We start from the raw sequence: 26,175 nt of genomic DNA, 5'->3' as shown, positions 1-26,175 counted from the left end.
TCTAAATCTTTCTATCTTCTTCTTCTTTAATTTTTTTTTCTTTTTTGGGGATAAAGTGTTTGCGTGTTTGCTTCTAGCTAACCATGTACCTAAAATTTTATGCACCGATCTTCTCTCTCTCTCTCTATATATATATATATATATATATATATATCTATTCCTTTAGAAAGTACTAACTCTGGAATTCTCAACTTCAATTCTAATTAATCATAAAGTATTTTTCTCTTATCTCCAAGTACTGATTTTTAGTAATAAATTACCCTAGCAAAAAGGAAGAAGAAAAAATTTAAAAGAAAAAAGAAGGTCTGAAAAGCAACTAAGATTTCTAATGCAGCTATAGTCTAAAGTGGGGTTTTAATAGAGCAACCCACAATTGTGGCCAATTATGATGCTACATGCAGAAGCAGATAAAATGAAATATTGAAATGAGTGGAGAGGAAGTAGTCAATTCACCCAAAATAGAAAAATAAGAAAGTGAAGTATAGAGGTGGAAGACTACATAGAAGCTATGCAACAGACAGATTGTTATAAGCCAATCAAAAGCAGCCCTTAGACTGTATATATACTTATCATATTCATGTTATATTTAATTATTTCTTACCATACAATATATGTCTAAAAAATGTTCACAGAAAGTTGCAGACTATAATCTGAACATATAGGTTAAGCTGGACTGCAACATGTCCACCACTTCTATATGAGTATGTCAACTAATGTAGCTACATCTCTTCGCCATACTGCTTGTGTTTAACCTGATTTGGTTATAAAAGCTCAGACCTACCGACACCTATATATGCTATACAAATCATTCACTTTATATTTATTTTATCTGTATAATTAGTTTAGGGTCAAGGATTTATCTGTATACAAATCCAAAAAGAAATATAATTAGTTTCCTAAGGGTCAAGTACGTTTTTAAAAAAATTCTTCTTTTCAACCCACAAAAGCAGTTTTCTAGACAGAGTTTGAGTATCATGCGCTAGTGAGATAACACCTTTAGCTTAAGGATTTAAACTTCAATCAGGGTAAAAATCCTTATATCCCTAAGTTGTAACAAATATATATATATACATATATTATGTTTTTTTTAACTAACATTATTTTTCATCAAATTCATTGATTTCCTTGCCTTCATCCTTTGTTTATTTTCCATGCTCAGGGATGTCGATGGAACCCAAAAAAATTAAAAAAAATTAAAAACGACGTGTTCTCTGGGTGTCGTTCATCCTAGACGACATGTCGTTCGATCCATCTTCAACCTTTGTCCGGGTTGACCCGAACCTGCCTGAGTCGGTCCCGATCCAATTCTTGACCCGGTTGTTTCCCCCACCTCTGACCACCGTTCAAGGCCAAACTGGTCCCATTTTTTTCCTTTCTTCATTTCCTACTAATACCCAATATCAATCTATCCTAAAACCTAGGTTATAATCACTTCCATACAAAAACCTAAATCTTCAAAAATTCCACATTTTTAATCGGTTCTAAACACAAATCACAAGTTTCAATGTCTCACATTATACAAAATTTGTAAGTATTTAATGGTAAGGCAACAAATAAACACAAAAAATAAAAAATAAAAACGCACACGAGTCCACGGCAAGGCAACAAATAAACACAAAAACAAATCCACACCAGTCACGGCAAGGCTAAAAATCCACACAAAAACAAACCCACCAGGTCCCACGGCAACAAATAAACAAAAATATTCAAACAATTACCTCGGACAGTGCTGAGATGAGATGAACTTTTGTTTGGCTTTTCCACAGCAACTTTGGTTTTTTGTATTTGTGTGTATTCGTGTAAAAACAAGTTTGTTTAGAAAAAGTAGATTTTTGTTTTGTTTAAAATATAACATGATATGTAAGTCATTTTTTTTTTGTTTTAAGGTTAAAATAGATATTGAAGGGTAGAAAAAAAAATATAGCAAATGAAGGGTAGAAATCGTGAAGCTCATCCCTATGGGGGCATTGGGCCAAATTCCCCAAATCAAAACCAACACCAACACCAATACCAACACGCGGGCCAAGGCTCACCATTTCCACAGAACCATGTGCACCTTAGAGAATCGTGGAAACCTCTTCTTCCTCACTCTCACCGGCCGTCATCGATACCCTCATCTCCTCTCTCTCTGGGTTTGCCTCCTAAGCCACCCGCGGTTCCGCCCTCATCACCACCGCACAGGGCAACAGGTTCTTCTCCAATGGCTTCGATCTCACCTGGGCCCAATCCGCTGGCTCCAAATCAGTCGCCGCAGACCGTCTCCACCAGATGGTCGTCTCCTTCAAACCGGTTGTCGGAGCTCTTCTCTTCCTTCCGATGCCAACCATCGCCACCTTACCCGACCACACCGCTGCCGGAGGATTCCTATTCGCTCTCTGCCATGATTACATCCTCATGAGGAGCGATAGAGGCGTGCTGTACATGAGCGAGGTGGACATGGTGCTTCCATTCCCGGATTACTTCACGATGGCGATGAGGTCGAAGATCAAATCGGTGTCGGCTCGGAGGGATGTGATGCTGAGAGGGATGAAGATCAAAGGCGAGGAAGCTGTGAGATTGGGGATCATGGATTCGGTGCACGATAGGGCGGAGAGCACGGTGGAGGCTGCTATGCGCCTGGGGGAGAAGTTGGCATCGAGGAAGTGGGATGGTGAACTGTACGCCGAGATTGGGAAGGGGTTGTACTCGGAGTTATGTGGCGTGCTTGGATTGGCTGCCAAAGTCATTACCCGGAGTTATCGAGATATTCTTCCGTTGACATTACTTTCGCACTCGTAGCCAGAACAAACTCATCGAATTCCACCATTCTTAACTACATTGTTGACTTTGGGCTTATCGATTTCGGCCTATGAAGCAAATGGCTCTCTTCTGGCTCATCCGAGACCTCTTGCTTTATCTGGGTTGAAATCCGAGCACCTGTGCTAGTGACAGTCCGTATAATGGTTATAGGCTTAGCGTTGTTGAGGATGAACTTGATTGCCGTATCTGGGGCGTAGTGGGATTTCGATAGCGCCCGTAGAATATCCGATTCTGGCATTTCGGGACCCAAAAATGACTGGACCTTCTTGAAACTTTGTTCCTTTTCTAAGTGATCGATTTCCATTTGTTAAAATCATATACAATACAAAACCCACAAAAGAAAAAGGTTAGCAAAATATTGGATTCATATATGAAACTAGAGGTTTGAGTGCATAAGCTTCTCTGGTTTTCAAAGAAGCAGAGATAGAAAGAAAGAGAGAAAGTGAGAAAAATAGGAGGGAAACTGTAGGGGATGAAATGGGGTTTTGAGAATTCGGCTTTTAAAGTGGGCGAATTTTGGCTCCAGACAAATTTACATTTCTTTGAATTCGCGGTTTTTTTCCACCTAAGTTGGTAAAATAAAATGGACAAGAAAAAATTTTGACAAGTTTCTCACAAGGAAAGCATGTTTTTTTTTTTTTCCAATACAATGTCGTTTGAAATGGACAAGAAATTAAATTGAAAAAACGACTCTTTTGGATGGAAATACGACATTGCTTGATTATGCAAATCTAAACGTGAAAACAAATATTGAAGCTGATTTGTTCAAAAAGAAAAAAAAATTTTATTTAAGTGACATGATAATATTAATTGTGGATGCTTCTTATCTAGAAACGAGTTGTTATTTGTCTTATTTTTATCTAAGATAATTATCTACTTTTAATTGCTTTTATTTAGATACTGGAATAAGACCCTCCTCCTCTACATAATATGCACTGAATACCCTCTCATCCTTACACATCTTCCTTCTTTTATCATTTTTATATATTTTTATAATAAGAAGCTCATTTTTATTTTATGATATTCTGATAAATAAGAATTAAGTTGTCAAAATAAAATTGACAGTGAAAACATAACATATTAAAATTAAATACGAATACATAATAAGTTTTGACGAAGCACATAATGGATCATGACATAAGTCTGTGATATGAAACACATACTTGATTAAACATGTCATGAACCTATAATGGATTAGGTGCGGTGCATGCACATGTTAATCTTTTCAAAATAATCAGTACAATAATACTTTATTAAATTAGTCTTTATGATATATATTTGTAATCGTTTATATACAATTCTTTTTTTTTTTATCAATTATGTAATTTTTTTAATGTAAATATTAATTGCATACCAAACCAAAAATAAAATTTACCATAATGAATTTAAGTTATTTGGTATTTTTACTTTTTATAATATTTTAATCAATAAATAAAAAATAGGGTTAATTACACTGCACCCCCCTCTGGTTTTTCTTAATTACAACTAAATACCTTCAGATTTACCATAATTATATCCGTACCCCTTGCCATTAAAATTCATCCATAAAAATATTTTCTCTCTCTTATGTGGCAATTAAAATTACTGAAATACCCTTATATATTAATTAAATGGATTTTGATTTGTTTGAAAAGTAACTATCAATTTTCAATGTCACCCCTTGAAAGGTTTAAAACATAAATAGAGAAAGTGCAACGGGAATTTGATGAATGACATGCGCACCCTCTGTTACTTGGAAAATTGATGAATTATAGTTCAATAGTTGTAATAGCATTTCATTAAATTTTCAGGTGTAACAAAATATATTTCAAAGTGTCATAAGAGCCATTGTCTCTACAAAAAGTAACAGGGTTTCAATCCTATTGGACTAATATTTTGTACACATCTAAATATGTGTTATTCTAAAAAAAAAAAAAAAAAAAAAAAAAAGAGGTGACATAGCCCTCTATGCTATGCACTATATGTACCCTAGCCTTCATGTACATTTACTTGATGAAAATCACCATGTACACCTATCAGAATATTCCTATAACTAACTTGCATTGAAGAAATAATTTGCATCTAATTTCAACCACAAATTGCATTCCTCAATACAACCAAAAAGCATTTAAATGTGCTAAAGCTCCCAATGTACAACTTGATATCAAAATCCATAACTGTTTATCAAAATATTATTGAACTTGATGCTGTGGACTTGCTGCAGTCGCTATCTGAGAAAACCAAAGGACTCGGGTCACAGTGGGTTGGGATGATGAGCCTTGAGGCTGGGATGAAGAAGTTCCTTAATTAATTGGACAATAGGCAATCAGAAAAAATGAATATAAACATGCATACAAGATAGTTCTTTAACAAAAAAAATGCAGACAATATAATTTCCAACATATAAAAATATCTGTGCATTTTCCTGGGTAGCAATATTTACCTGTGAAGTTCCTTAGGCAACATTAACTTTAGCAGGTTTCTTTTATCAAACAAAGTGACAAAAATTAATACACAAAGCCAAAAAAATAATTTATTTATCATCTTAACCAAAAAAAAAAAAAAAAAACGAAAAAAAACCACAGAACCTCTTCTTTTTTCTGGGCATCAACTATTGGATGTTCCTAAGTAAAAAAAACACACACAATCAGATCCTAAAAAATATCAAATCAAATTTTCAGTCATTCCCCTTTTTAAAACGTTTTACAAAACTCACTATTTGTATGCCTCGAAAACTAAGGAAACAATTAGTCAACTAAATATCAAATAAAGTATAATAAATCAAGGATCTAAAATTTGTAATGAAAATAAAATAGAAATAAAAATAAAAATAATTTTGTAACAATTACTAAATGATTGATAAATGTCATAAACAAATAATACAAAAATGTTAATGAAACTTACATTAAGACAATTAAGGAAATAATTAAAATAATTAGAATGAATTAATTAATTGAACAATTAAATAAAGGAATAATTAAACCAAATTAAAACCTCCATTTAAAATAAATGGTAAGAACATAGTATGATCTCTTTAAAATCATCAAATCAATGTAAATAGTAAAATCAAGATAAACTGCATTGTTAAAACATTAATATAAATAGGTAATTAAAAACATAATAAAATTCCATAAAATTTGTATTAAAATCTCCAATTGAAATAAATAATAAAAACAACATTAAATACATTCTAATTTAAAAATAATTTCAAAATATTTATTTTAAAAATCATGTTTCGAAAACCACTTGATGCACCCACTATATACTAGTGGCGCCAATGGTACCCATCGTTTCGAGCACCGCCAGACAAGAGGTTAAAAAGAGAAATCGGCATACAATCGCGTGGCGTCCCACCGTGACGCTGCTAATAGGTGTCCCGGCCATGGAGGGGCGGCCTATCCTTATCCGATGGCAACCACAGGACAACCCCATAAATCACCTGCACGTTACTCACACCCACCTGCACGCTAATCATATCCATGTGCGCACTAATCACATTCATATACACAGAACACCAGTACGTGTATGGTGCATCTAAAAACTCGTAAATCATAAATCAATATTTTTCAAAATCTTAAAATTTCATAAATATTATCGGGTTATTCCATCCAATTGAACCCGTAATTTTCCACATTCTCTTTTAAATCATTATTATAAATGTATCAAGTTCAAATCCATCAATTTTGAATATACAAAATTTTCAATGGCATAAGGTCAAGCCATTAATATTTCAATGCATAAATATTTTGGAAACATAATAATTTAAATCTATATTTTTCTCAAATTCTCAAAAGTCAATTTAAATCAATAATATGAAAACCATGTAAATTCCATATATAATTAATTCATATAATTGTTAACAATAATTGAATAATAACCATAGCAATAATTAAAATAAATCAAAACCACAATTTCTATAAATTCCCAAATATATTCTTTTGGCACCAAAACATATATTAAAAACATTATAAATTGGCAATACAATTCTAGATAGAAATTCTCATAATATCGAACACATAAACATATTTTTGAAATATTCAATTATGAAATATTCCAATAAATTAATTTAATAATTAATAATTTCAATTTCAATTTCATAAAATTCTTTGGATCAAAATATTTCTTAATATATAAATATTTTGATTCACTCAATTGAGCATCAAATTTCCAAATATAAATCTACTAAATATTTATCACATAGAATATCAATTTCAAATATTCAATTAATACAAAATATTCACAAATTTTATTCCCAAAATTAATTTGAAGATGGGTCACTCACCTTGAGTACGCAATCCAACCAAGATCCTCCATAGGATCAATTCTACGGTTCACACATGCTTCTAAAACAACAATATTACACAGGATCAAATAAATTAATATTTTATTCGGATAAATAATATCCAGTACCTGGGGGGTTTAACATAAGCGGTGTCCAAAATTCATAAATAAGGTATCAACAGAAAGCTAAGGGGATGAAGAATATGTTACTGATCTCCGTTGGACTCAACTCGACCGGAGGTGGCCGGAAAGTGAACGGAAGCTTTCGGTCGAACTTCAACTTGTCATGTCTCCCAAACGGCAGGGAATTGAGCTGAATGGACCTCAAAATCGAGCTCTAGAGGTCCAAAATAGATGGAAAGGAGTATCAATTTGGCCCGGTGGTGGCCGGATCGCTGACGGAGCCAATCTTACCGTCGTCAGCAATGAAGCCCGATCCGGCCGCATCCAGTGATGATTGGCGCCATTTTCTGGCTACTAGCCAAAATCTTCCCCCTCTTCCTCCCCATCAGGCGCGTGTGGCTTCATATGATAAAAAAAAAAAAGAGAAACGGGATGAAGCCGAGAGGGAGAAGGAAGGAAGAAGGTAGACGGAAGAAGAAGAAAAGAAAAAGAAAAGAAAAAGAAAAAAAATTTCGTGGATGTTTCCCCACGTGAGGAAAAAAGAATTTTTTTTTAAATAATAATAATAATAACAAAATAATAAAATAAATAAATAATATTAAGATAATATAATATTTAATATGGTTGACATGTGGCATTTCCTCATTGTGGCACATGGTACCTTAATTAAGTCACACGTGGCATACTGTTCACCTATTTAAAAATAATATTAAAATAATATTATATTTGAAAAACTTTATAGGTCCATAACTTTTCAACAAAATGTCCAAATCAAGTGTACCGCTAGTTTACAAACTCGTATCGAGGAGTAATTCACATTCGTACATGAGTCAAAGCTCATATCCCCAAAAATAAAAAGTCAATCGGGAACCCTTGGACAATTTGGACCTCAACTTGTTTTGCTCATAACTTTCAAACCGTAGCTGCATTTTCGACGTACTACTAGTCTATAAACTCGTGCCAATGTGTACTTTGTAACGGGACCTTGGTCAATGTGAAATTCCACCGGAAGCAAAAAGTCAACATTTGACCCCTTCTCGGTCAGTGATGGTCAGACTTGGTCAACCTCGGTCAAATTTGAGAAATTTTCGATGTACTTCGGGATGGGATGTTACAATCGGTTTGTTCCTAATACTATCAATCTGACTAGTAAATGATTCTGTAAGGTTGTTAGTTACATGATCCACTTTAACATCAGTCCTAAATGCATGCTTGCTCCAACTATCCACTGTAATGTCCTTCAACCAAGTATATGCACTCAAATCAACCGCCTTAATGCCCTCTATTGCAACATGAAAATCCTTAATATTTGTTAATCTAGATGCTGTCCAAAACAAGTTCCTGACCTTCACACCAAGAAAATGAGACTTGAAGTTGGCAAAGATATGCCTTACACAATATCAATTGAAGGCATTCGGGAAAACCTCATTAATTACCTTCAACAGACCCTTCTATCTATCAAACATGAAAGAAATCCTTCTTGTTTCATGGACTCTTATGTACTCACTTATCAAATTGAGAAACCAAATCCAACTGTCATAGTTTTCCCCTTCACACACAGAGAAAGCCAATGGGAAAATGCTGTTATTTGCATCCACACCTACTGCAGTCAACAACACTCTACCAAATTGCCCCTTGAGATGGCAACCATCTATCCCAATAAATGGCCTATGGCCCTTTTAAAAGCCATCCTTTTGTGCTAGAAAACTCAAAAAGAACCGTTGAAAAATAGGGTTCTCAGATATGTAATTCCTATAGCACTTGACTTGTAGCATAGTATCCGGGTTCTTGCACAATAAAATATTGCCATAATCATGGAGCTTAGAGTAACTTGCTCCACGATCCCCACTTAACCTTTCTAACACCCTATTTTTTGCTCTATACAGCTTAGCATTTGAAACATGAACTCCAATCATCTCTCTAACTTCCTTTTGCAGGTCTTTAATTTTTATACCAGGATTGCATCTAACTTTATTCTCTATTTTTCTAGAAAGCCACTCATAAGTGACCATGGGATTCTTAGACAACATTGTACAAGAATGATCCTCTCGAAGTGTTTTTATTTGGAATGTAATATTATCAGCCATGAAGGATGCATGAACCCTCCAACCACAGCCCGTAGCTGCACACTCACAGGTAACCCTATTCTTCTCATTTTTCACTCCATAAACATTAAACCTCTCCTGTATGCTATATTCAGTAAGGACTTTTCTAAACTCAGCAGCACACTCCAAAGTTTGTCCTATTTGCAAATGATGTTTTCCATCTGGTAAAGGCTTATACAGGTTCCTCTTCATCAACCTAGACAGCTTTGCAACTGTACTTTCATCCTTTTCATCACTACTAAATTGACCATCCTCATTGTTTGAGTCTTCCCCTTGCCACTCGTTATCATCCTCATCACTTATTTCCACTCCATCACTATCAAATTCAGGTTTTCTTTTTATTTAGGGTTGGGATGAGGTTTTGTTTGTGGGGGAGGAGTAGAAACTTGACTGACAGGAGAGTTTGGTTGAGGTTGATGTTTAGGTTCAGGTTGAGGTGGGTCTGATTCTATAGGGTCCATAACCTCAGGTTACATCTCAGCCACGGGTAACATATTGCAATGGAAGTGGATAATACTGATATTGTGTTAACTAAATTCTTGGAACAGTTCTAGCAAATCCTGATCATTATTTACATGGAACAAAGCCCCTCTTGTCCAGGGTAACTTAACCTTAGCATTCATTAAGGGCTTTTCCCCTAAAATCAACCTCTCATTACGTGTAATGAACTTTACATTGTCATACAGACACAAATCTAAATCGATCCTCACTTACCTCAAAAGTCTTAAACTGTTGCTCAAAACAATGAATAACTATTTCAAAAATCATGACTCTGTCAAATATAATAAAAACAAACAATCCAGTTTTAGTTCCAGCGATCGTATACACAACGACAATTATTCAAACACAAACACAAAAATGCTTGAAAAAACAAATTAAAAAGATTCTAAAAAAAAAAAGTACATGAGAAGTGAGAAAAAAAGGAGATCAAAGATGAAACGACAAGATCAAAAGGTGTCCAAATAAAGAGAATACAATGGCCTGCGAACAAAATCCACCACCTCTTAGTATCAATGTCTTCATAGTACAGCAATTAACTGAGTATTGAACACTTTGTTCAGCTTAAATGCCAAATATTTTCCTAAATATCTTTAAACCCATGATCAAATCTCCAAACCCATATCAGTAACAAAACCCACACATATAGAAACAAGAAATTCTTATTGAAGAAAAACAGGCCAAATGCAACCACAAAAGATTAAGGACAAAAACAAAACCCCAGAAAAATAATGATGCAGTAAGCAGTAAGTTTCAAATGACAGAGATGATCAACAACCCACTTCTTCTAAGAAAACAAAGTAAAAACCTCGGAGATCGAAACTCCTGAGCGAGAGAAAGAGAGAAAATGAAAGCTATTAAACTGCAACAGAAAACAGAGAATGAAAATGGCATTTGGCACATTTAATGCTTTTTGGGTTATTTATTGAAACTAAATTTGGCACAATTCTGAAAAAATTTATATTGAAACTAAATTGAAAGAGCTGATTGCCTCACACGTATCACAAAAAAGAGAAGGCATAGTAACGTGCCAAAAGTCTCATTGTTATGTGTAATCGGAAAATACCATACCATCATTCAACATAAATGGCAAAACTTAGTACTCACTTTCCTTTCTTTTGCATTTTAATGGAAAAGAAAAATTAAAAAAACTGACAATTTAGTTCAAACCCATAAAAGAAAAGAACATTCAAAAGGGTTTTCAACCAATCAGACCCTCTTTCAACTTAGTAAAGTTTTTTTTTTTTTTTAAATTAAGCATAAACAGCAAACACATACTTAATCCATCATCTTCATCTGCTTCTTTCTCTCTCTCTTTCTTTGTGATTATTGTCCTTCAGTTCCAATTTTCTGCTTTGTAATTGGGTAAAGAAAATCAAAATATAACAAAGCCAAAGAAATGGATTAGAGAGAGAGAGAGAGAGAGAGAGAGAGAAATGGAGAGAGAATCGGAGGAAGAGAAGAGAACGAAACCTGGACTCCAAGAACTAAGATTTGCTCGAGATTTGTCCGTCGAAGAAATGAGATTTGAGATCCCTATTAGGCATGAAGATGAAAACCCTTATCGGGTATGAAGGTGAAACTTAAAAACAATGGAAAAAATCTTTTTTATGTTTGTTATTTTTTTTTAAATTTGTTTTTTAGAATAGCTGTTAAATGACTATTATACCCTTCTTTCGTTAATTTTAACGTCAATACGATAATCTTAAGGATTGATTTGTAATTACTACATACATCAGAATATTTTTGATGATTAAAAAAACTAGAAAAGGATGCAATGTAATTAACCTTAAAAAATATCTATAGCTGTATATAAAAGCCGGAATCACCTATACTGTTACAACTTTTCGAGCCCCTTTTGAATTTACCAAATTATCCACCAGCTTTTACTGAAATGCCTCCTTAGCCTGTATATGTATTTGTGTTACTCACTACTCTCTATCTCTCTCTCTCCCCTGCTTGACATGTGTGCTACTGCTAACTATGAAGACAGAGAAAGAGTGTCGCCCTCTCTACTTTCTCTCTCATCTTTTTTTTTTTTACCATATATATAAAATAAATTATTTTTTAACAACGATAAATTTCATATTATTAAGCCTCCAGTATAAATAGGCTAGCAAATAATAATAATATTAATACGCATAAATATGTTTTTTTAAATAATAAATATGTCATATTGATAATAGATATCTATTTTTATTTTTTATTTTTTGAGAGATCTAAGATGGATAGTATAATTTAAAGTATTTAAAATATAAATTATAAATAAACCCCATATTGATAATTTTTTGTTATAAATACTGAATGTTTAGTTTTATGTATAAAAAAAATTAATAAAATAATACATAACACTATTAAATGATGGTCCACGTGCAATGCACGTGGCTCATGCTTAGTCTATAACTATATATATATATAAATAAAAACTGCAAATGGAAATTTGAGAATGGGAAGGAGGAGGAATAGAACCTGTAAATGTTGAGGGAACTGTGGATGATTGGCCTTCAAAACAACCACACTGGTGAGAGAGAGAGAGAGAGAGAGGGGCTAGCGATAGAGGGAAGCTGAATAGTCTACCGTGAGGCATGGCTTCTACTGAAATGGATCTACCTGCTACCATGAAATTTTGGAATTGGATTTATACTTATGGTATGGTTTTAATTTCAGATTTTTTTATTTATTTGGTTGCATTACTTCTTTTGCTCCCGTTGTTTTTTTGGAACAGAAGAAGAGAATTTCCTGAACTTGGTTTGTGTATGTCTTTGGTTCTTCCTTGAAACTTTGATTTTCAATTTTAATTGCATTTGTTGTCTTTAGATTGTCTGTGCTTGTATAATTGTATTTGGCTTCTGACCTAATTTGTGGTTTTTTTTTTTCATGTTTTTTCCTTTTTTTTCCAATTTTATTTTTAATGTTCTAATTATCCTTTTGATGTTTGATTGTTCCTTTACAATCTACTTTCTTCTTTTTTATTTTTTATTTTTTTATTTTTTTATTTTTTTGTGGTTACTTGTAGACAGAGAAAGTGAGTTCTTCGGGACTCATCTACGGGGGATGTTCGATGGTTCTCACAAGACTGGCAAAAGAGTTCAGTTTCAGATGCGTCCTTGATTTGTTTCTGAGCTTCTCTATTTTACTTTCTGGGATCTTCTGGTTCCTTCCTTACCATGCAATGGAGTCTGGGTTCGATGCAACAGAGGCAGTTAGGCTCAGTGGTAAATCTTTTTCCTTTTTAATTTTCACTCTATTTTTTATTTTTATTTTTTGATTTAATTAGGGTTTTCTGATGTTTTGAACAGATGGGTATTTGAAATTTTTGCATATTGGTATTTAATAGTGTGGTGTGTTACTTTGGATTGTAATGGGATTCTTAGAAATGGTGGTGTAAAGTTCCATTTCTTCGAATCTTTCTTTTCACATTCTCGGCCATTTTTTTTACCTTAATGTTTTTTATCACTTTCTTTCCTTTTTTCTTACGATTTTGGTTTTCTTTTGTTATTTCCAATTTATCTTCAATGGTCTAATTATTATTTTTTTCTTTCTGATGGTTGGTTGTTCCTTTACATTCTTTTGTTTTTTTTTTTTTTTAGCACTTATAGATAAGAAAGTGAGTTAGATTTTTTGTTACATTTTATATAATATTAAAGGATTCTAAAAAAGGTTTTTTTATAGTAGGTTTTGGACAAGCAAAACTATACAATAATGAATATATATTTTGTCATCTACTGACAAAATTACATAATTATATTCTATTACATATACAAAAATATATATACTGACAAACAAAATTAAATTTTGAAGTTTTAAATCTAAATCTGTACTTTGCACTCGGGGGTTTATAAAGTTTATAATTGAAGCTCCTCGCCCCTAGGGACTAGGATCATTGGGGGTTTCTTTAGCTCTTCTCTTGCCTTGTCTGAAAATTATATTTCAATGAATACCACTAGAAAGATGAATTCTTGTCCAATTTGGCTTGCCTTCAATAAAGCTGTGATAAGAATTCTGGAAATTACATTTACAGGGACTAAAGTAGTTTCTTTCAAGTATTATTATTATTATGGTTATCATATGTGGAGTTACATATACATATGGAATTACATATACATTTTGAGCAGATATTCTATTCTTATTAAAGTTGTATCATAATTATATTCATTTTTAAATTACATATATATATATATATATATGTATATATTTATATATATAGCAATCATTTTCATTACCATGACCATGAGGATATTCTCATTTAAGTAATTTCATATATTTTTTTAACATATTTAATATATTTTTCAAAATAATAGTTATTACATAACTTTAATAAAATTCAAAATTTAAAATTATCATTACAAATTAAAAATATATTTTAAATAAAAATATATATATTTAACACTATTAAATCATAGTAGGCCCATACCTAATATATCTATATATATATATATATATATATGAGCCGCAATCTCCAACACTGTTCCAATTTTCCCGGCCCCCTTTGAAAATACAGATGTACCATTTTTTTCCTTCTCAAATTGCATTATTCTAACACTGTATTGCAAGTTGGATAAATGGCCAAATTGGACATTCCGCTCATGCACTTGCCCTTTCCTACATCTACCACGTGTCTTCTACCTTTTATAAAACCGAAGCATATTTTAATTAAAACAAAAGCCATGGAATTTAGTATATATTACGAAAATGCCATTTATTTCTTTTTCAAGAATGCAAATCCAGTTTTAAAATTTTTTAAGAAAGTAATGCTAATTTGTTTTTTAATTAAAATGAAGAAAACAATAATATTTAATAATAGTTTATTTATTTCTAAAACAATAGTATGTGATAGTTGTTCATTTACTGTTAATTAAAATAGAAAATATAAATTGTAAATAAATTTATAAAAGCAATATAATTTAGTAAAAAAAATATTGTAGGAATAGAAAATAAAGGGAAATTTTAATAGAAAGAATTAAAAGATTCTAACTTAAACGGAAAAAAAAAAAGAAGATCCACATATTTGATTAATTAATGATATATATTTATTAATTTATCAAATTTTATTGATTATTTTTGTTTTTAAATAGTATTAGTTTTGAATTATATTATATAAATTTATTATAGTTTTATTTAGTTAAATAAACAAAAATGGCTAATTAAAAAAAAGGTGAAATAAGGGTTTTTATTATATTGAAATATTTATTTTGCTTTAGTTATAGATATAGAATGAATATCAGTTTTATAATTAAATTATATTTTTTATATATAACACTTAAAAAATACATGCCTGTGTGTATATATATATATATATATTATAAAATACAAATGGAGTGGGGCCGAGGTCGCAGTCAAGATGGCAACAGCCATTCTTGCTACCCATCCCTATCAAAAAAAAAAAAAAAAAACACAAATGGAGTTGCCAAATTAAAATAGGATACCTAGCTACCAAATTAAATTTATCTTATATTGTGTATATATATATATATAATTGTGTGTAAATACATATACATATGCTCATACAATCCATACATATATAAAAACATAAGGCACGAAATAATTTATGCCACATCTATATTATGAAACAGGCTTAGGTCACATTTAATTTAGTATAAAGAAAGATTATTCAGCATAGAAATAATTATTCATAAAAATTACATAAGGAAAAAGGAATAGTTATTTTATTGACATGATTGGTTATTATATTGAATTTTTTTTCTTTCCAAAAATATTAAATTACATAAAAATTAATTATTTATGTATTTTTAGTGTATGAAAATTAATTTAGATTTAAATATATTTTAAATATGGTAATATCGTGGAAAGAAAGGAATATCAATTTTGAACTTTTAAAAATTAATAAATATTTCTTAAATTAGGAGAACATGTATTTTTATGGAATAAATAATTTTAAAATTGAAATATACCAAAAAAAATAATAGTGAATTCTATTCTTATGGCAAATTTATATTGGAACAAAAATAGCTATTTATGGGGATAAAAACAAAGAAAAAAAAATTAATTATTCTTATTCTTATGTTTGGTAAGAATATTAAATTAGATGCAAAATTTAGCCTTTTATAAATATTTTTAAAAAATCAAATATGGTCAAAATCAATATTACAAGTAAACTTTTATATTTATTAATCTATTTTTACCATATAATGAACTATTTAAGTTTAATTTTTTTTACAAATATATCAAAGATATAAGTAAAACTTATCTAGATTATAATATGGAAACAACAATTATGAACCTTTTTAATTTCATTAGTCACTGATTTGTGTTAAATTATCCTTATATGATTTTCAAATTAAAAATAAATTAATAAAATATGGATACCCAAAATTGAATGACTAATGAATTATTTTTAAGGAAAAAACAATCACAAAATAAATTAAAATCAGAATAATATATAATATGGCCAACCTTTCCACCATTACTTGGAAACAATTTCATTGATCAGTGCTAATTTCTTTTATGTGCTTTTAGAATTAAAATAAAATAATAAAATACGGATATGTAAAATTAAATGGCTAAATGATTATTTTTACCAAAAAAATTACAGACTAAATAAAATATAATATACAATATATTTCCATATTTCCATAATAATTATATTTTAACAATATTTATAATTAACAATTAATATATATTTCCATATTTCTATAATTAACAATATATATATCTCTTATTATTTTGATCATATTTTGTGACTGATTTTAATTTCCTTAAGCGTAATTCAATCAATTAACCATTAAATCTTGGGTAAGAGAAAATTTAGCACTAATCAAGGGAGATGGAAAGGATCTTTGTCCTTTATAAAGTCTTAAGGAAGAAGAAGAGAGAAAGCATAAAAACCTCTCGTCCTTCATTATTTTCTGTGTGTTATACGACACTCTCATTGTTACCATTTTGTTTGTGTGTCATCTTCTATTCATTTTGTTTAAAGAAAATGCCATCATTCTCTGTGTGTTACACGACCCTCACATCGCCGATGCCCAAGCCGCCAAAGCCTGTTCGATCCATTACCGAAACAGAGAAGAACAGCACACACACTCGGACTAAGCTTGACAAAATTTTGAAATCAGGGGCTTTGAAGATTTACAGCAAGGTGAAACAGCCAACTCATTTCCTTAACTCTCTTTTCACCGCCAAAAAATCCAAGAGCTCGTCCTCCGCCCATGCTGTTCAATCACCTTCTGGTAGGAGTGGAAAACGTGGTACTGATCGGGTTAAAAAAACCGTTCGTTTCGACCCTGTGACTGTCATTGTGGATGAGAATGGTCGCTCATGCGGTCACAAATGCTTGCACGAACCAGAAGAACAAGAAGTCGGCTCGACTCTAATGCCTGTGATTGCTCCTACTGCATGGAAAATCAAACGGTCGCATAAATTACAAGTGTCCGAGAGAACGCGACGAGTGGAGGAAGCAGCCAGAGAGGAATTTAGGAGATACTATCGTCAAATCCAGAGAGATTTTCTTTGGGATGACGATGCAGTTTCCTGTTCAAGTTCGGATCTTTTCAAGCTTGAAATCTTGAGTAAATAATGTAGCATTTGTTGTTTAATATCATACGGAATAATATAAACCAGCATTTTTTCTTCTTTTATATCTTTTCTGCTTATTATTATTGTCTTGTATTAGTCTTGTTGATGTTGTTTCATGCACTGGCACTGGCCAAAATATGAGATAACAGAAATCTAACCATCGCAACGTTTTTTTGTATTCTTCGATAATATAAATTGTGTTTAAAGCCTTTTGTATATGCCATTATTTTCCTCATCGTTTATTTTTATTTTCCTATTGATAATGATTGCTTTACATAAAAAACTAGTCAAATTTAGATTATCTATCGGCTTGTCCTCCCTTTTACTAAAACGTTGCATTACCAACTAGGAATTCCCTAAAAAAAAGAAAAAAAAAGTAAAATAAAATAAAATAATAATAAAACTAAATTTTTCAAAATATTATTTTTTGGAGATTTTTAAGATTAATGCAACTTTTATAAAGGAAATAAATTAATTTTGATTGATATACGTTTCCTTTTCAACACTGAAATAAATTAATTTTGATTGATATACGTTTAGGTTATTATATAGATGGAATACTATTTTATAAAAGAGGTAATTGAATATATTACCAAAGAAAAAAGGACTTCATTGAATATACATGGAAAACATTAGCTGTTTTAACCCCCAAAAAAAATTTTAAAAAAAAAAAAAAGAAGGAAAAATTGGTTGGTTCACATACACTCTAAGAGTAGACAGGTGCTATATATGGTTAATTCACAGCAATTGAGAGGGTATCCTGATTCGTTGACATCTTTTTTATCTTGAATCGTATTAGCTGTATTTACAGGTGCTATATATGGACTTCGTTGACTTGATTTTATTCCCTTAAAAATTTTAACTTTAAAAGTATATATATATTTTTTAAAATATTATAATATTTATAAAATATAATCTTATTTATTATATATAAATATATTTAAGTATTAAAAAATGAAATATAAATATAAATTATGTATTTTTATTAACACTAAATATATAGTCCTTGTATCTATTCCTACTTGTACCCAAGACAATGTTTTTTGCCCGGTTCCCACCCGATCCTTTGCATGGTCAGTGATGATAGGGAAAATAGGTTAAATATAACCATCTCTATTCCCAGCCATCAAAATAATAATAAATATACCTTGTCTTTTTTTTTTTTTTTTCCTTAACAAAAAAATCTTGGCGTAATTAATCACTTTTATTATTATTTGTTAAAACACATTGAAATAGATTGTCTTATTACCTTAAATTCTCTTCTCAACTTGCTCTCATTTATCTTATTTACCTCATTTTGTATCTTTCATATTTGTTTAACTTTGGTATGGAGTTAGAAAAAGCTATTGAAGTAACTTGCAAATTTTTGCATTAAAAAAAACGGTTTTTTGTGATGGTCCAAAATCTTCAAAATGATTTTTTTTTTTTTCACTTTGTTTGGAGATAAATATCTTCACCAAAAGTTGTATTATTCAGTCTTTGGCTTGCTTCTTCGTGCAAAATGATGTTTTCTCCAATATCTTTTCAATAAAGTTTGGATGTCCTACGACAAAAAAACGGTACTTGTTCATAATTTTAAATTCTATGAATTTATTGTTAAAAATGTGTAATACATAATAAAACAAAAACAAACCTACATTACTAAATTTTGTCATATGATCATTCGTACAACAACGGTTATGAATTCAAGAAACAACAACAACAAAAATCATCGTCGATTTATATATGTATATATATATATATATATATTTAAAAGCTTATAAATTACCAGCCATATTAATTTTGAAAATAATAAACTAAAAGTCAAACTCCGTTTGTGATATTTTTTGGTGGTACTCTGTTTGTGATATTAATTACTTTATACACTCGCTACTTTAATGAGGAGGAATTTGGCCCAATGCCTTTCTTTTAAAGCCTCTAATGAAATATACCCCTCATTTTTTAGTTTTTTTTAATCAGCCCTCTGCTTCCCATTTTATCCCCAATGAAAGTAAAAAATTACTCTACTTTCCTTTCTTCATTCCTTCAGTCCGAGAAACCCAAAGTCTTTAGTTTCTGCACTTTGCTTTTTTTATTTTTCTTCATCCCCCAGAAAACCCACACACAATCTCATTAAGAAAAAAAAAAAATCCATGCTCCATCTCCCTGCATCTCTTACCTCTTCTCTTGCAAACATATGAAAGACTAAGGAAAAATTACGTTTGAGGTAAGGATCTGTGTATTTTGATTGTTTTTTTTTTTTTTTTTAGCTTGGGTTTTTGCTTGATTGGCGAAAGGCGAAGACGATGATTGGAATGGAGGAAACTAGTCGAAATCATGTAGTAGTAGCAGTAGTAGTAGGTTATACAATTTAGTGGGGTAATTAAATATTACGAGTGAGCTAGTCGAAATCGGTTTCTATATTGCTTTAAGGTTAGAAACACTTCATGAGTGTTTGTTGAATTTTCTAATTGCAACAGAATATCAAAGGAAATTAAAAGAAAAGAAAACCCAACAAAACAAAATTGAAAAATAAGTTGAAAGCGGTTATGGTTAAAATCTGCTTCAAATGTTGAATCATTTGTTTTCTTGTTTATATGACACTCACCATCTTGCTAGATATCATAATTTAATTACATAACTTTATTTTGATTCTATGTTGGTTTCTTGTTTATGGTTATGAAGGTGAGCGGTAGTTGTGCAGAGGAGCTTTACTTGGAAAGTTTGCAGCATCAAATAGAAAGTGATCTTATGCCAAGTGCCCGATGTGACCAAAGTGATTCTTATGGTATCCTTTTAGTTATATGTTCTATGGCGAATTATATAAGTAAACTTTTTTTTTTTTCACAATTAGTTAATATTTAAAAAAGATGTTATACCTACTATATGGACCATGAGGTATACTATCTATGTTGTCTAGTTTGCCCTAATTTCTTTCTGTTTAGTTTTTAGCCAAGGTTGGAATTTCTTAGGCTTGGCTGGTGGAACATTATTAATTTTCAAGTTGATTACAAATATGCAGTTGGGGATAGGATAGGTGAACTGTCTTATACTTACTCCTATTTTATGAATTTGAGGTTGGTTGCCGAGATGTGGTATTAGTTTGCTTGTGGTTTTGTATTATAGGCTAATGGCACTCAAGACTTCCATGATAAACTGATATTTACTGATTGAGAAACCCATACTATTGGTTACAATTCCAAAAATGTGCTTGAAAATGCCTTAGGTCAGGTGCATATCGTTATCCTTATGCACTTGGTTATGAGGTTGATGTAGTGTCCCTCCTTAACATATTGAAGTTGTGGGTTTATTTATTTTTATTTTTTTTTGTCTATAAGTAATAATCGTTGCCCCCACACCCTTTCTGTGAATTTCATGTAACAATTGGTGTATTACTAGAGTGGATATCATGATGGTCTCATAGCAAGAGAAGAAGCTGTAGCGCAAGAGGGATTTAATATTGGCTTTAAGGAATCGGTCCTTGTTGGGTACAAATGGGGTCTAGTTAGAGGTGATACCAGGTAAAAGAAAACAAAAGAGGAAAATAATTTGAATGCGCTATTGCTTATAGAGTTTTTAATGAAATTGCTATAAGCATATGATTAAAAAAGAATTTAAATACTTTGTTGCTCATAAAGTTTTTAATGAAGTTGCTATAAACATATGATTAACTTCTTTTCTCTGCTACTTTTGTTTTCCTATTTTGTCCAATCTGCATCCCCATGAACTGCCTTCACTTTAGTTCCTGAGGACTTGAAAGAGAGCATTTAAATTCTCAAGATGGTAATCAAACTCTCAAAGACATGAATTGCATGGTTGCTTTTCATAAGGGTTTGACAACATGGGCTAAGTGGGTGGATTCTACTATGAATCATAGTAAAACCAAAGTCATCTTCCAAGGAATTTCTCTTACCCACTACCATTAAGTTTACTTCTTTCCCATCACCAATTTTTTTTTTTTTTTTAAAACCAAAAATTAATTTCGTGAATTTCTCTGATACTTTTTTTTTCTTTCTTTTTTTTTTTCCTTTTCATATTTAGTGGCAAGGGATTGGAATGAGCTAGGGGTGACAAACTGTGGAAATGAGACAAAACTCCTAAGTGGATCAGTCTATCGAGGCGGATTGCCCAAGGAATTATATGTGGTGAAAGATGTATTAACTGGAATGAGAAAACATGTTCATCTGCTGGACATAACAACTCTATCACAACTCAGAAAAGATGCACATCCTGGCTTTTATAATGGCTTTAGGCGCATGGACTGTAACCATTGGTGTATTGCTGGACTTCTAGATACTTGGAATCAAATTTTTATGCATTTCTCATAATTGTTATGCTTGTTCTAGTATTTTTAGTTTATAAAAATGATCATACGGTTGCTTAGGTCCTTCCTTCCATAGATCACCATTTTTAAGGGAATCAAGTTTCAAAAATGATCGATATTTTCATTTTCCATGTCAACCAGGTATTGAGAGTTAAACATCATTAATGAAACTCTACAATCCTGGATAATTTAGAGTATTTAATATATTCATAATTTAAACCATAAATTTGCACGACTCTTTGATTTTTTTTTCCCTGGTAAATATGTCATTTAAAGGCCCACTCTTTAATTCTTTGGTTGTTAAATATGTCATTTGATAGTTTCCTGACCTTGCATGTTACATTAGTATATGAGTCTTTGGAAAATTGCATGGTGACAGAGGAATGAGGCAAGGCTGCATGAGTCAAACATATGAGGGATGTAAAGTGGTTGAGACTAAGACAAAGTTTTGAAAAAGTTCTCAAATTTGCACAAAAATTTGATTATTGTTGGGCCTTCGGTAATTACCAATGAAACCTACGGTAATCAATTTGTCCTTACTTGAAATATTACCGTAGGTTTCATCGGGAATTACCGAAATCCCTATGGTAATCACATTTTACCAATTTTTTGGGCCCCACAAGTCCCCTTACGTGTGTTAAATGAAAAACCATGCAAAATATGGATTCTAAAATTATCCTAAAGAGGGAAAATCCCAAAATATCTGAAAAATTTCTCAAATTGGCCAAAAAATTACGATGACTGTAGACCTTCGGTAATTCCCGATGAAACGTTCGGTAACCAACATATACCCTCTGGAAAAATTACCGAAGATTTCATCGGGAATTACCAAAACCCCTATGGTAATCACATTTTACCAATTTTTTGGACCCCACAAGTCCCCTTACGTGTGTTAAATGAAAAAACATGCAACATATGGATTATCAAATGATCATAATGAGAGAAAATCCCAAAATTTCTTAAAAAGCTCTCAAATTGGCCAAAAAAATACGATGACTGTAGACCTTCGATAATTCCTGATAAAACCTTCGGTAACCAACATATACTCTCTGGAAAAATTACCGTAGGTGTCATCGGTAATTACCGAAACCCCAGTGGTAATCATATTTTACGAATGTTATGGCTCCCACAAGTCCCATAATGTGTATTAAATGCAAAAACATGCAAAATATAAATTCTAAAATTATCCTGAGGGAAATCCACAAAATCTCTGAAAAAGTTCTCAAATTGGCCAAAAATTTATGATGACTGTAGACCTTCGGTAATTCTCAATGAGACCTTCGGTAACTAACGTATACCCTCTGGAAAAATTACCGATGGTTTCATCGGAAATTACCGAAACCCCTATGGTAATCATATTTTATCAATTTTTTGGGCCCCACAAGTCCCCTTACGTATGTTAAATGAAAAACCATGCAAAATATGGATTTTAAAATTATCCTAAGGAGGAAAAACCCCAAAATCTCTGAAAAAGTTCTCAAATTGGCCAAAAAATTACGATAACTGTAGCCATTCGGTAATTACCGATGAAAGCATCGGTAACCAACATATACCTTCTGGAAAAGTTACCGAAGGTTTCATCGGGAATTACCGAAGGTCTACAGTAATTGTATTTTTTTGGCCAATTTGATAAATTTTTAAGCAATTTTGGGATTTTCTCTCCTTAGGATATTTTTAGAATCCATATTTTGCATGTTTTTGCATTTAACACACATTATGGGACTTGTGGGGGCCATAACATTGGTAAAATGTGATTACCACTGAGGTTTCGGTAATTACCGATGGCACCTACGGTAATTTTTCCAGAGAGTATATGTTGGTTACCGATGGTTTCATCGGGAATTACCGAAGGTCTACAGTCATCGTAATTTTTTGGCCAATTTGAGAAAATTTTCAGATATTTTGGGGTTTTCCCTCCTTAGGATAATTTTAGAATCCATATTTTGCATGGTTTTTCATTTAACACACGTAAGGGGACTTGTGGGGCCCAAAAAATTGGTAAAATGTGATTATCATAGGGGTTTCGGTAATTCTCGATGAAACCATCGGTAATTTTTCCAGAGGGCATATGTTGGTTACCGAAGGTTTCATCGAAAATTACCGAAGATCTACAGTCATCGTAATTTTTTGGCTAATTTGAGAAATTTTTCAGATATTTTGGGGTTTTCCCTCCTTAGGATAATTTTAGAATCCATATTTTGCATGGTTTTTCATTTAACACACGTAAGGGGACTTGTGGGGCCCAAAAAATTGGTAAAATGTGATTACCATAGGGGTTTCGATAATTCCCGATGAAACCATCGGTAATTTTTCCAGAGGGTATATGTTGGTTACCGAAGGTTTCATCGGGAATTACCGAAGGTCTACAGTCAGCATAAATTTTTGGCCAATTTGAGAACTTTTTCAGAGATTTTGGGGATTTCCCTCCTTAGTATAATTTTAGATTCCATATTTTGCATGTTTTTGCATTTAACACACATTATGGGACTTGTGGGGGCCATAACATTGGTAAAATGTGATTACCACTGGGGTTTCGGTAATTACCGATGACACCTACGGTAATTTTTCCAAAGAGTATATGTTGGTTACCGAAGGTTTCATCGGGAATTACCGAAGGTCTATAGTCATCGTATTTTTTTGGCCAATTTGAGAGCTTTTTAAGCAATTTTGGGATTTTCTCTCATTACGATCATTTGATAATCCATATGTTGCATGTTTTTTCATTTAACACACGTAAGGGGATTTGTGGGGCCCAAAAAATTGGTAAAATGTGATTACCATAGGGGTTTCGATACTGACGAAACCTACGGTATTTTTTGAAGCAAAAACAAATTGAACGTTGTCATTTTTTAATGCCGTTTGATCGCTTACTTTGTCAGAATTTATAATTAATAATGCTACATTTAGCATGTTATTGGTTGGAACACACATGATTGAAGTTGTCGGATGGAATTGTGGTGATTATTTTACGATGGTGTACAAATGTCAATTACCGACGATGCATCAGTCATTACCATTGGGCAGTAATATCATCCGTGCAATAGTAAGAAACATACAAACAACTAAACCAAAAACTGAACACGGAATGATATGTTATCAAAACAATACGATAGATGAATTTGACAACAAAAGAACACATAAAACCAACGTCTATTATGCCAAAACACATGTTACGCGGTTGAGCAACTAATTGCATTCCTGACTACATTGCATACACATGCATACCGCATAACATGGCCCCATTGTCTGAATATAGCATCATGCGATTGATGGGCCTTTGGTTCAATGGTGCTGTTGGTTGGTAGTGCTATCAAGAGGTACGGCGGCGGAGCATGATCGACTGCTGTGACCAACCTGTTTGCACCTCCCGCATCTATATTGATGATGCTCCTCTCCTTGAGATTGAATCCTCTTCTTTCTCGGTCTTCCTGACTGTTTGCCAATTTGAGGTGGAAGTACAGCCTGGTTTATGACATCATCTGGAGCATGCCACTGACATTTATCTCCAAGTGGATATATGGTTTCCGAATATGCATCACGGAGTGAGTCAACTGAGTAATGCACCGAGCAAAGGAAATATGGAGAAATATGTCGATGCTTACATGCTGCAATTGCATGGACACAAGGAAATCCATCAATGTAAAATTCCTTGCATGAGCACGTCTTATTTTCTAAGTTAACAACTCCAACGAACATGCCATGGCCAATAACTTGAAACTCATATAAGTTCATTGGCATAACATATAAGCCTCTGCCATTATTTGAGCGCTCCTGCATGATTTTTTCCAACCAATTGGTAACAGGAGTTTGCATTGCAGCTGCGTTAGTTCGACTTTCATACCACCACCTTTGCAAGACATCATGAATGTGATCTAGTAATGGCAAAACAGGTTTATCCCTAGCATCAATAAGCACAGAGTTCATGCTCTTTGCAAATTAGTTGTCATTATGTTGTATCTATTTCCTGGAAAATGTGATCTAGCCCATTTTGAAGGACTTGCATCCTTGAGATATTGTACAGCTTCAATACTAACCCCTTCTAAAAGCTGCATGGCCTTATCAAAATCCTCAACAATATATGCTCTACCTGCATCATTAAAAGTTGATATAATCGCATTGACATTACCTTTAAACTTCTTAGCACGTAAATTTGTACCAAGATGATATGTGCAGTGGCCATGGTGATTATTAGGGAAAACTGTACGTATTGCTTTTGCAATGCTCTTTTGTCTATCCGATATAAAAGCTATATTCAGATCATCCCCAAAAGCTTCTTTAAAGCTCTCAAAAAACCACGTGTAAGCCGCATCCGTCTCCCCAGGGCCTATTCCATAAGCAAGTGGATAAATTTGATTGTTCCCATCCAAACATGATGCAATATATAATAAACCTCTATATCTATTCTTCAGTGTAGTTCCATCGACAGCTACGACTCTCCGCATATGCTAAAAGCCTCTAATGCTAGCTCCAAGTGTCATGAAAAAATATAAAAATCTGTTTTGATTGTCAGTTTCAATTTGAGTAAACGTGCCTAGATTTTTGCTTTTCAAA

The 26,175-nt window shown here is 32.3% G+C and overlaps 1 protein-coding gene, 3 long non-coding RNA genes and 1 pseudogene across 4 annotated transcripts; 4 read left to right on the top strand and 1 right to left on the bottom strand.

The window, feature by feature from the left end:
* Positions 1-2,020: 2,020 nt before the first annotated feature.
* Positions 2,021-2,778, top strand: LOC132803149 (enoyl-CoA delta isomerase 2, peroxisomal-like; annotated as a pseudogene).
* A 1,969-nt stretch (positions 2,779-4,747) lies between these two features.
* Positions 4,748-11,376, bottom strand: LOC132803073 (uncharacterized). Its single transcript, XR_009638206.1, has 3 exons — positions 11,259-11,376; positions 11,064-11,135; positions 4,748-5,063 (listed from the first exon to the last, which is right to left on the bottom strand). It is a non-coding gene; the product is annotated as an uncharacterized LOC132803073 (long non-coding RNA).
* An 857-nt stretch (positions 11,377-12,233) lies between these two features.
* LOC112492373 (uncharacterized) lies at positions 12,234-13,330 on the top strand. The gene is made up of 2 exons (XR_009638375.1): positions 12,234-12,434; positions 12,802-13,330. It is a non-coding gene; the product is annotated as an uncharacterized LOC112492373 (long non-coding RNA).
* Positions 13,331-16,767: 3,437 nt separating this feature from the next.
* LOC125423250 (protein BIG GRAIN 1-like A) lies at positions 16,768-17,322 on the top strand. The gene has a single exon (XM_048476912.2). It carries the CDS (start codon positions 16,768-16,770, stop codon positions 17,320-17,322), a length of 555 nt encoding a protein of 184 aa, XP_048332869.2.
* Positions 17,323-19,295: 1,973 nt separating this feature from the next.
* Positions 19,296-21,683, top strand: LOC107422937 (uncharacterized). The gene is made up of 3 exons (XR_009638176.1): positions 19,296-19,527; positions 19,986-20,088; positions 21,342-21,683. It is a non-coding gene; the product is annotated as an uncharacterized LOC107422937 (long non-coding RNA).
* Positions 21,684-26,175: the final 4,492 nt, after the last annotated feature.

Source organism: Ziziphus jujuba, chromosome 3 (genome assembly GCF_031755915.1).
Source record: "Ziziphus jujuba cultivar Dongzao chromosome 3, ASM3175591v1".
NCBI classification, from domain to species: Eukaryota; Viridiplantae; Streptophyta; class Magnoliopsida; order Rosales; family Rhamnaceae; genus Ziziphus; species Ziziphus jujuba.
This window is presented reverse-complemented; position numbering and strand designations above follow the sequence as displayed.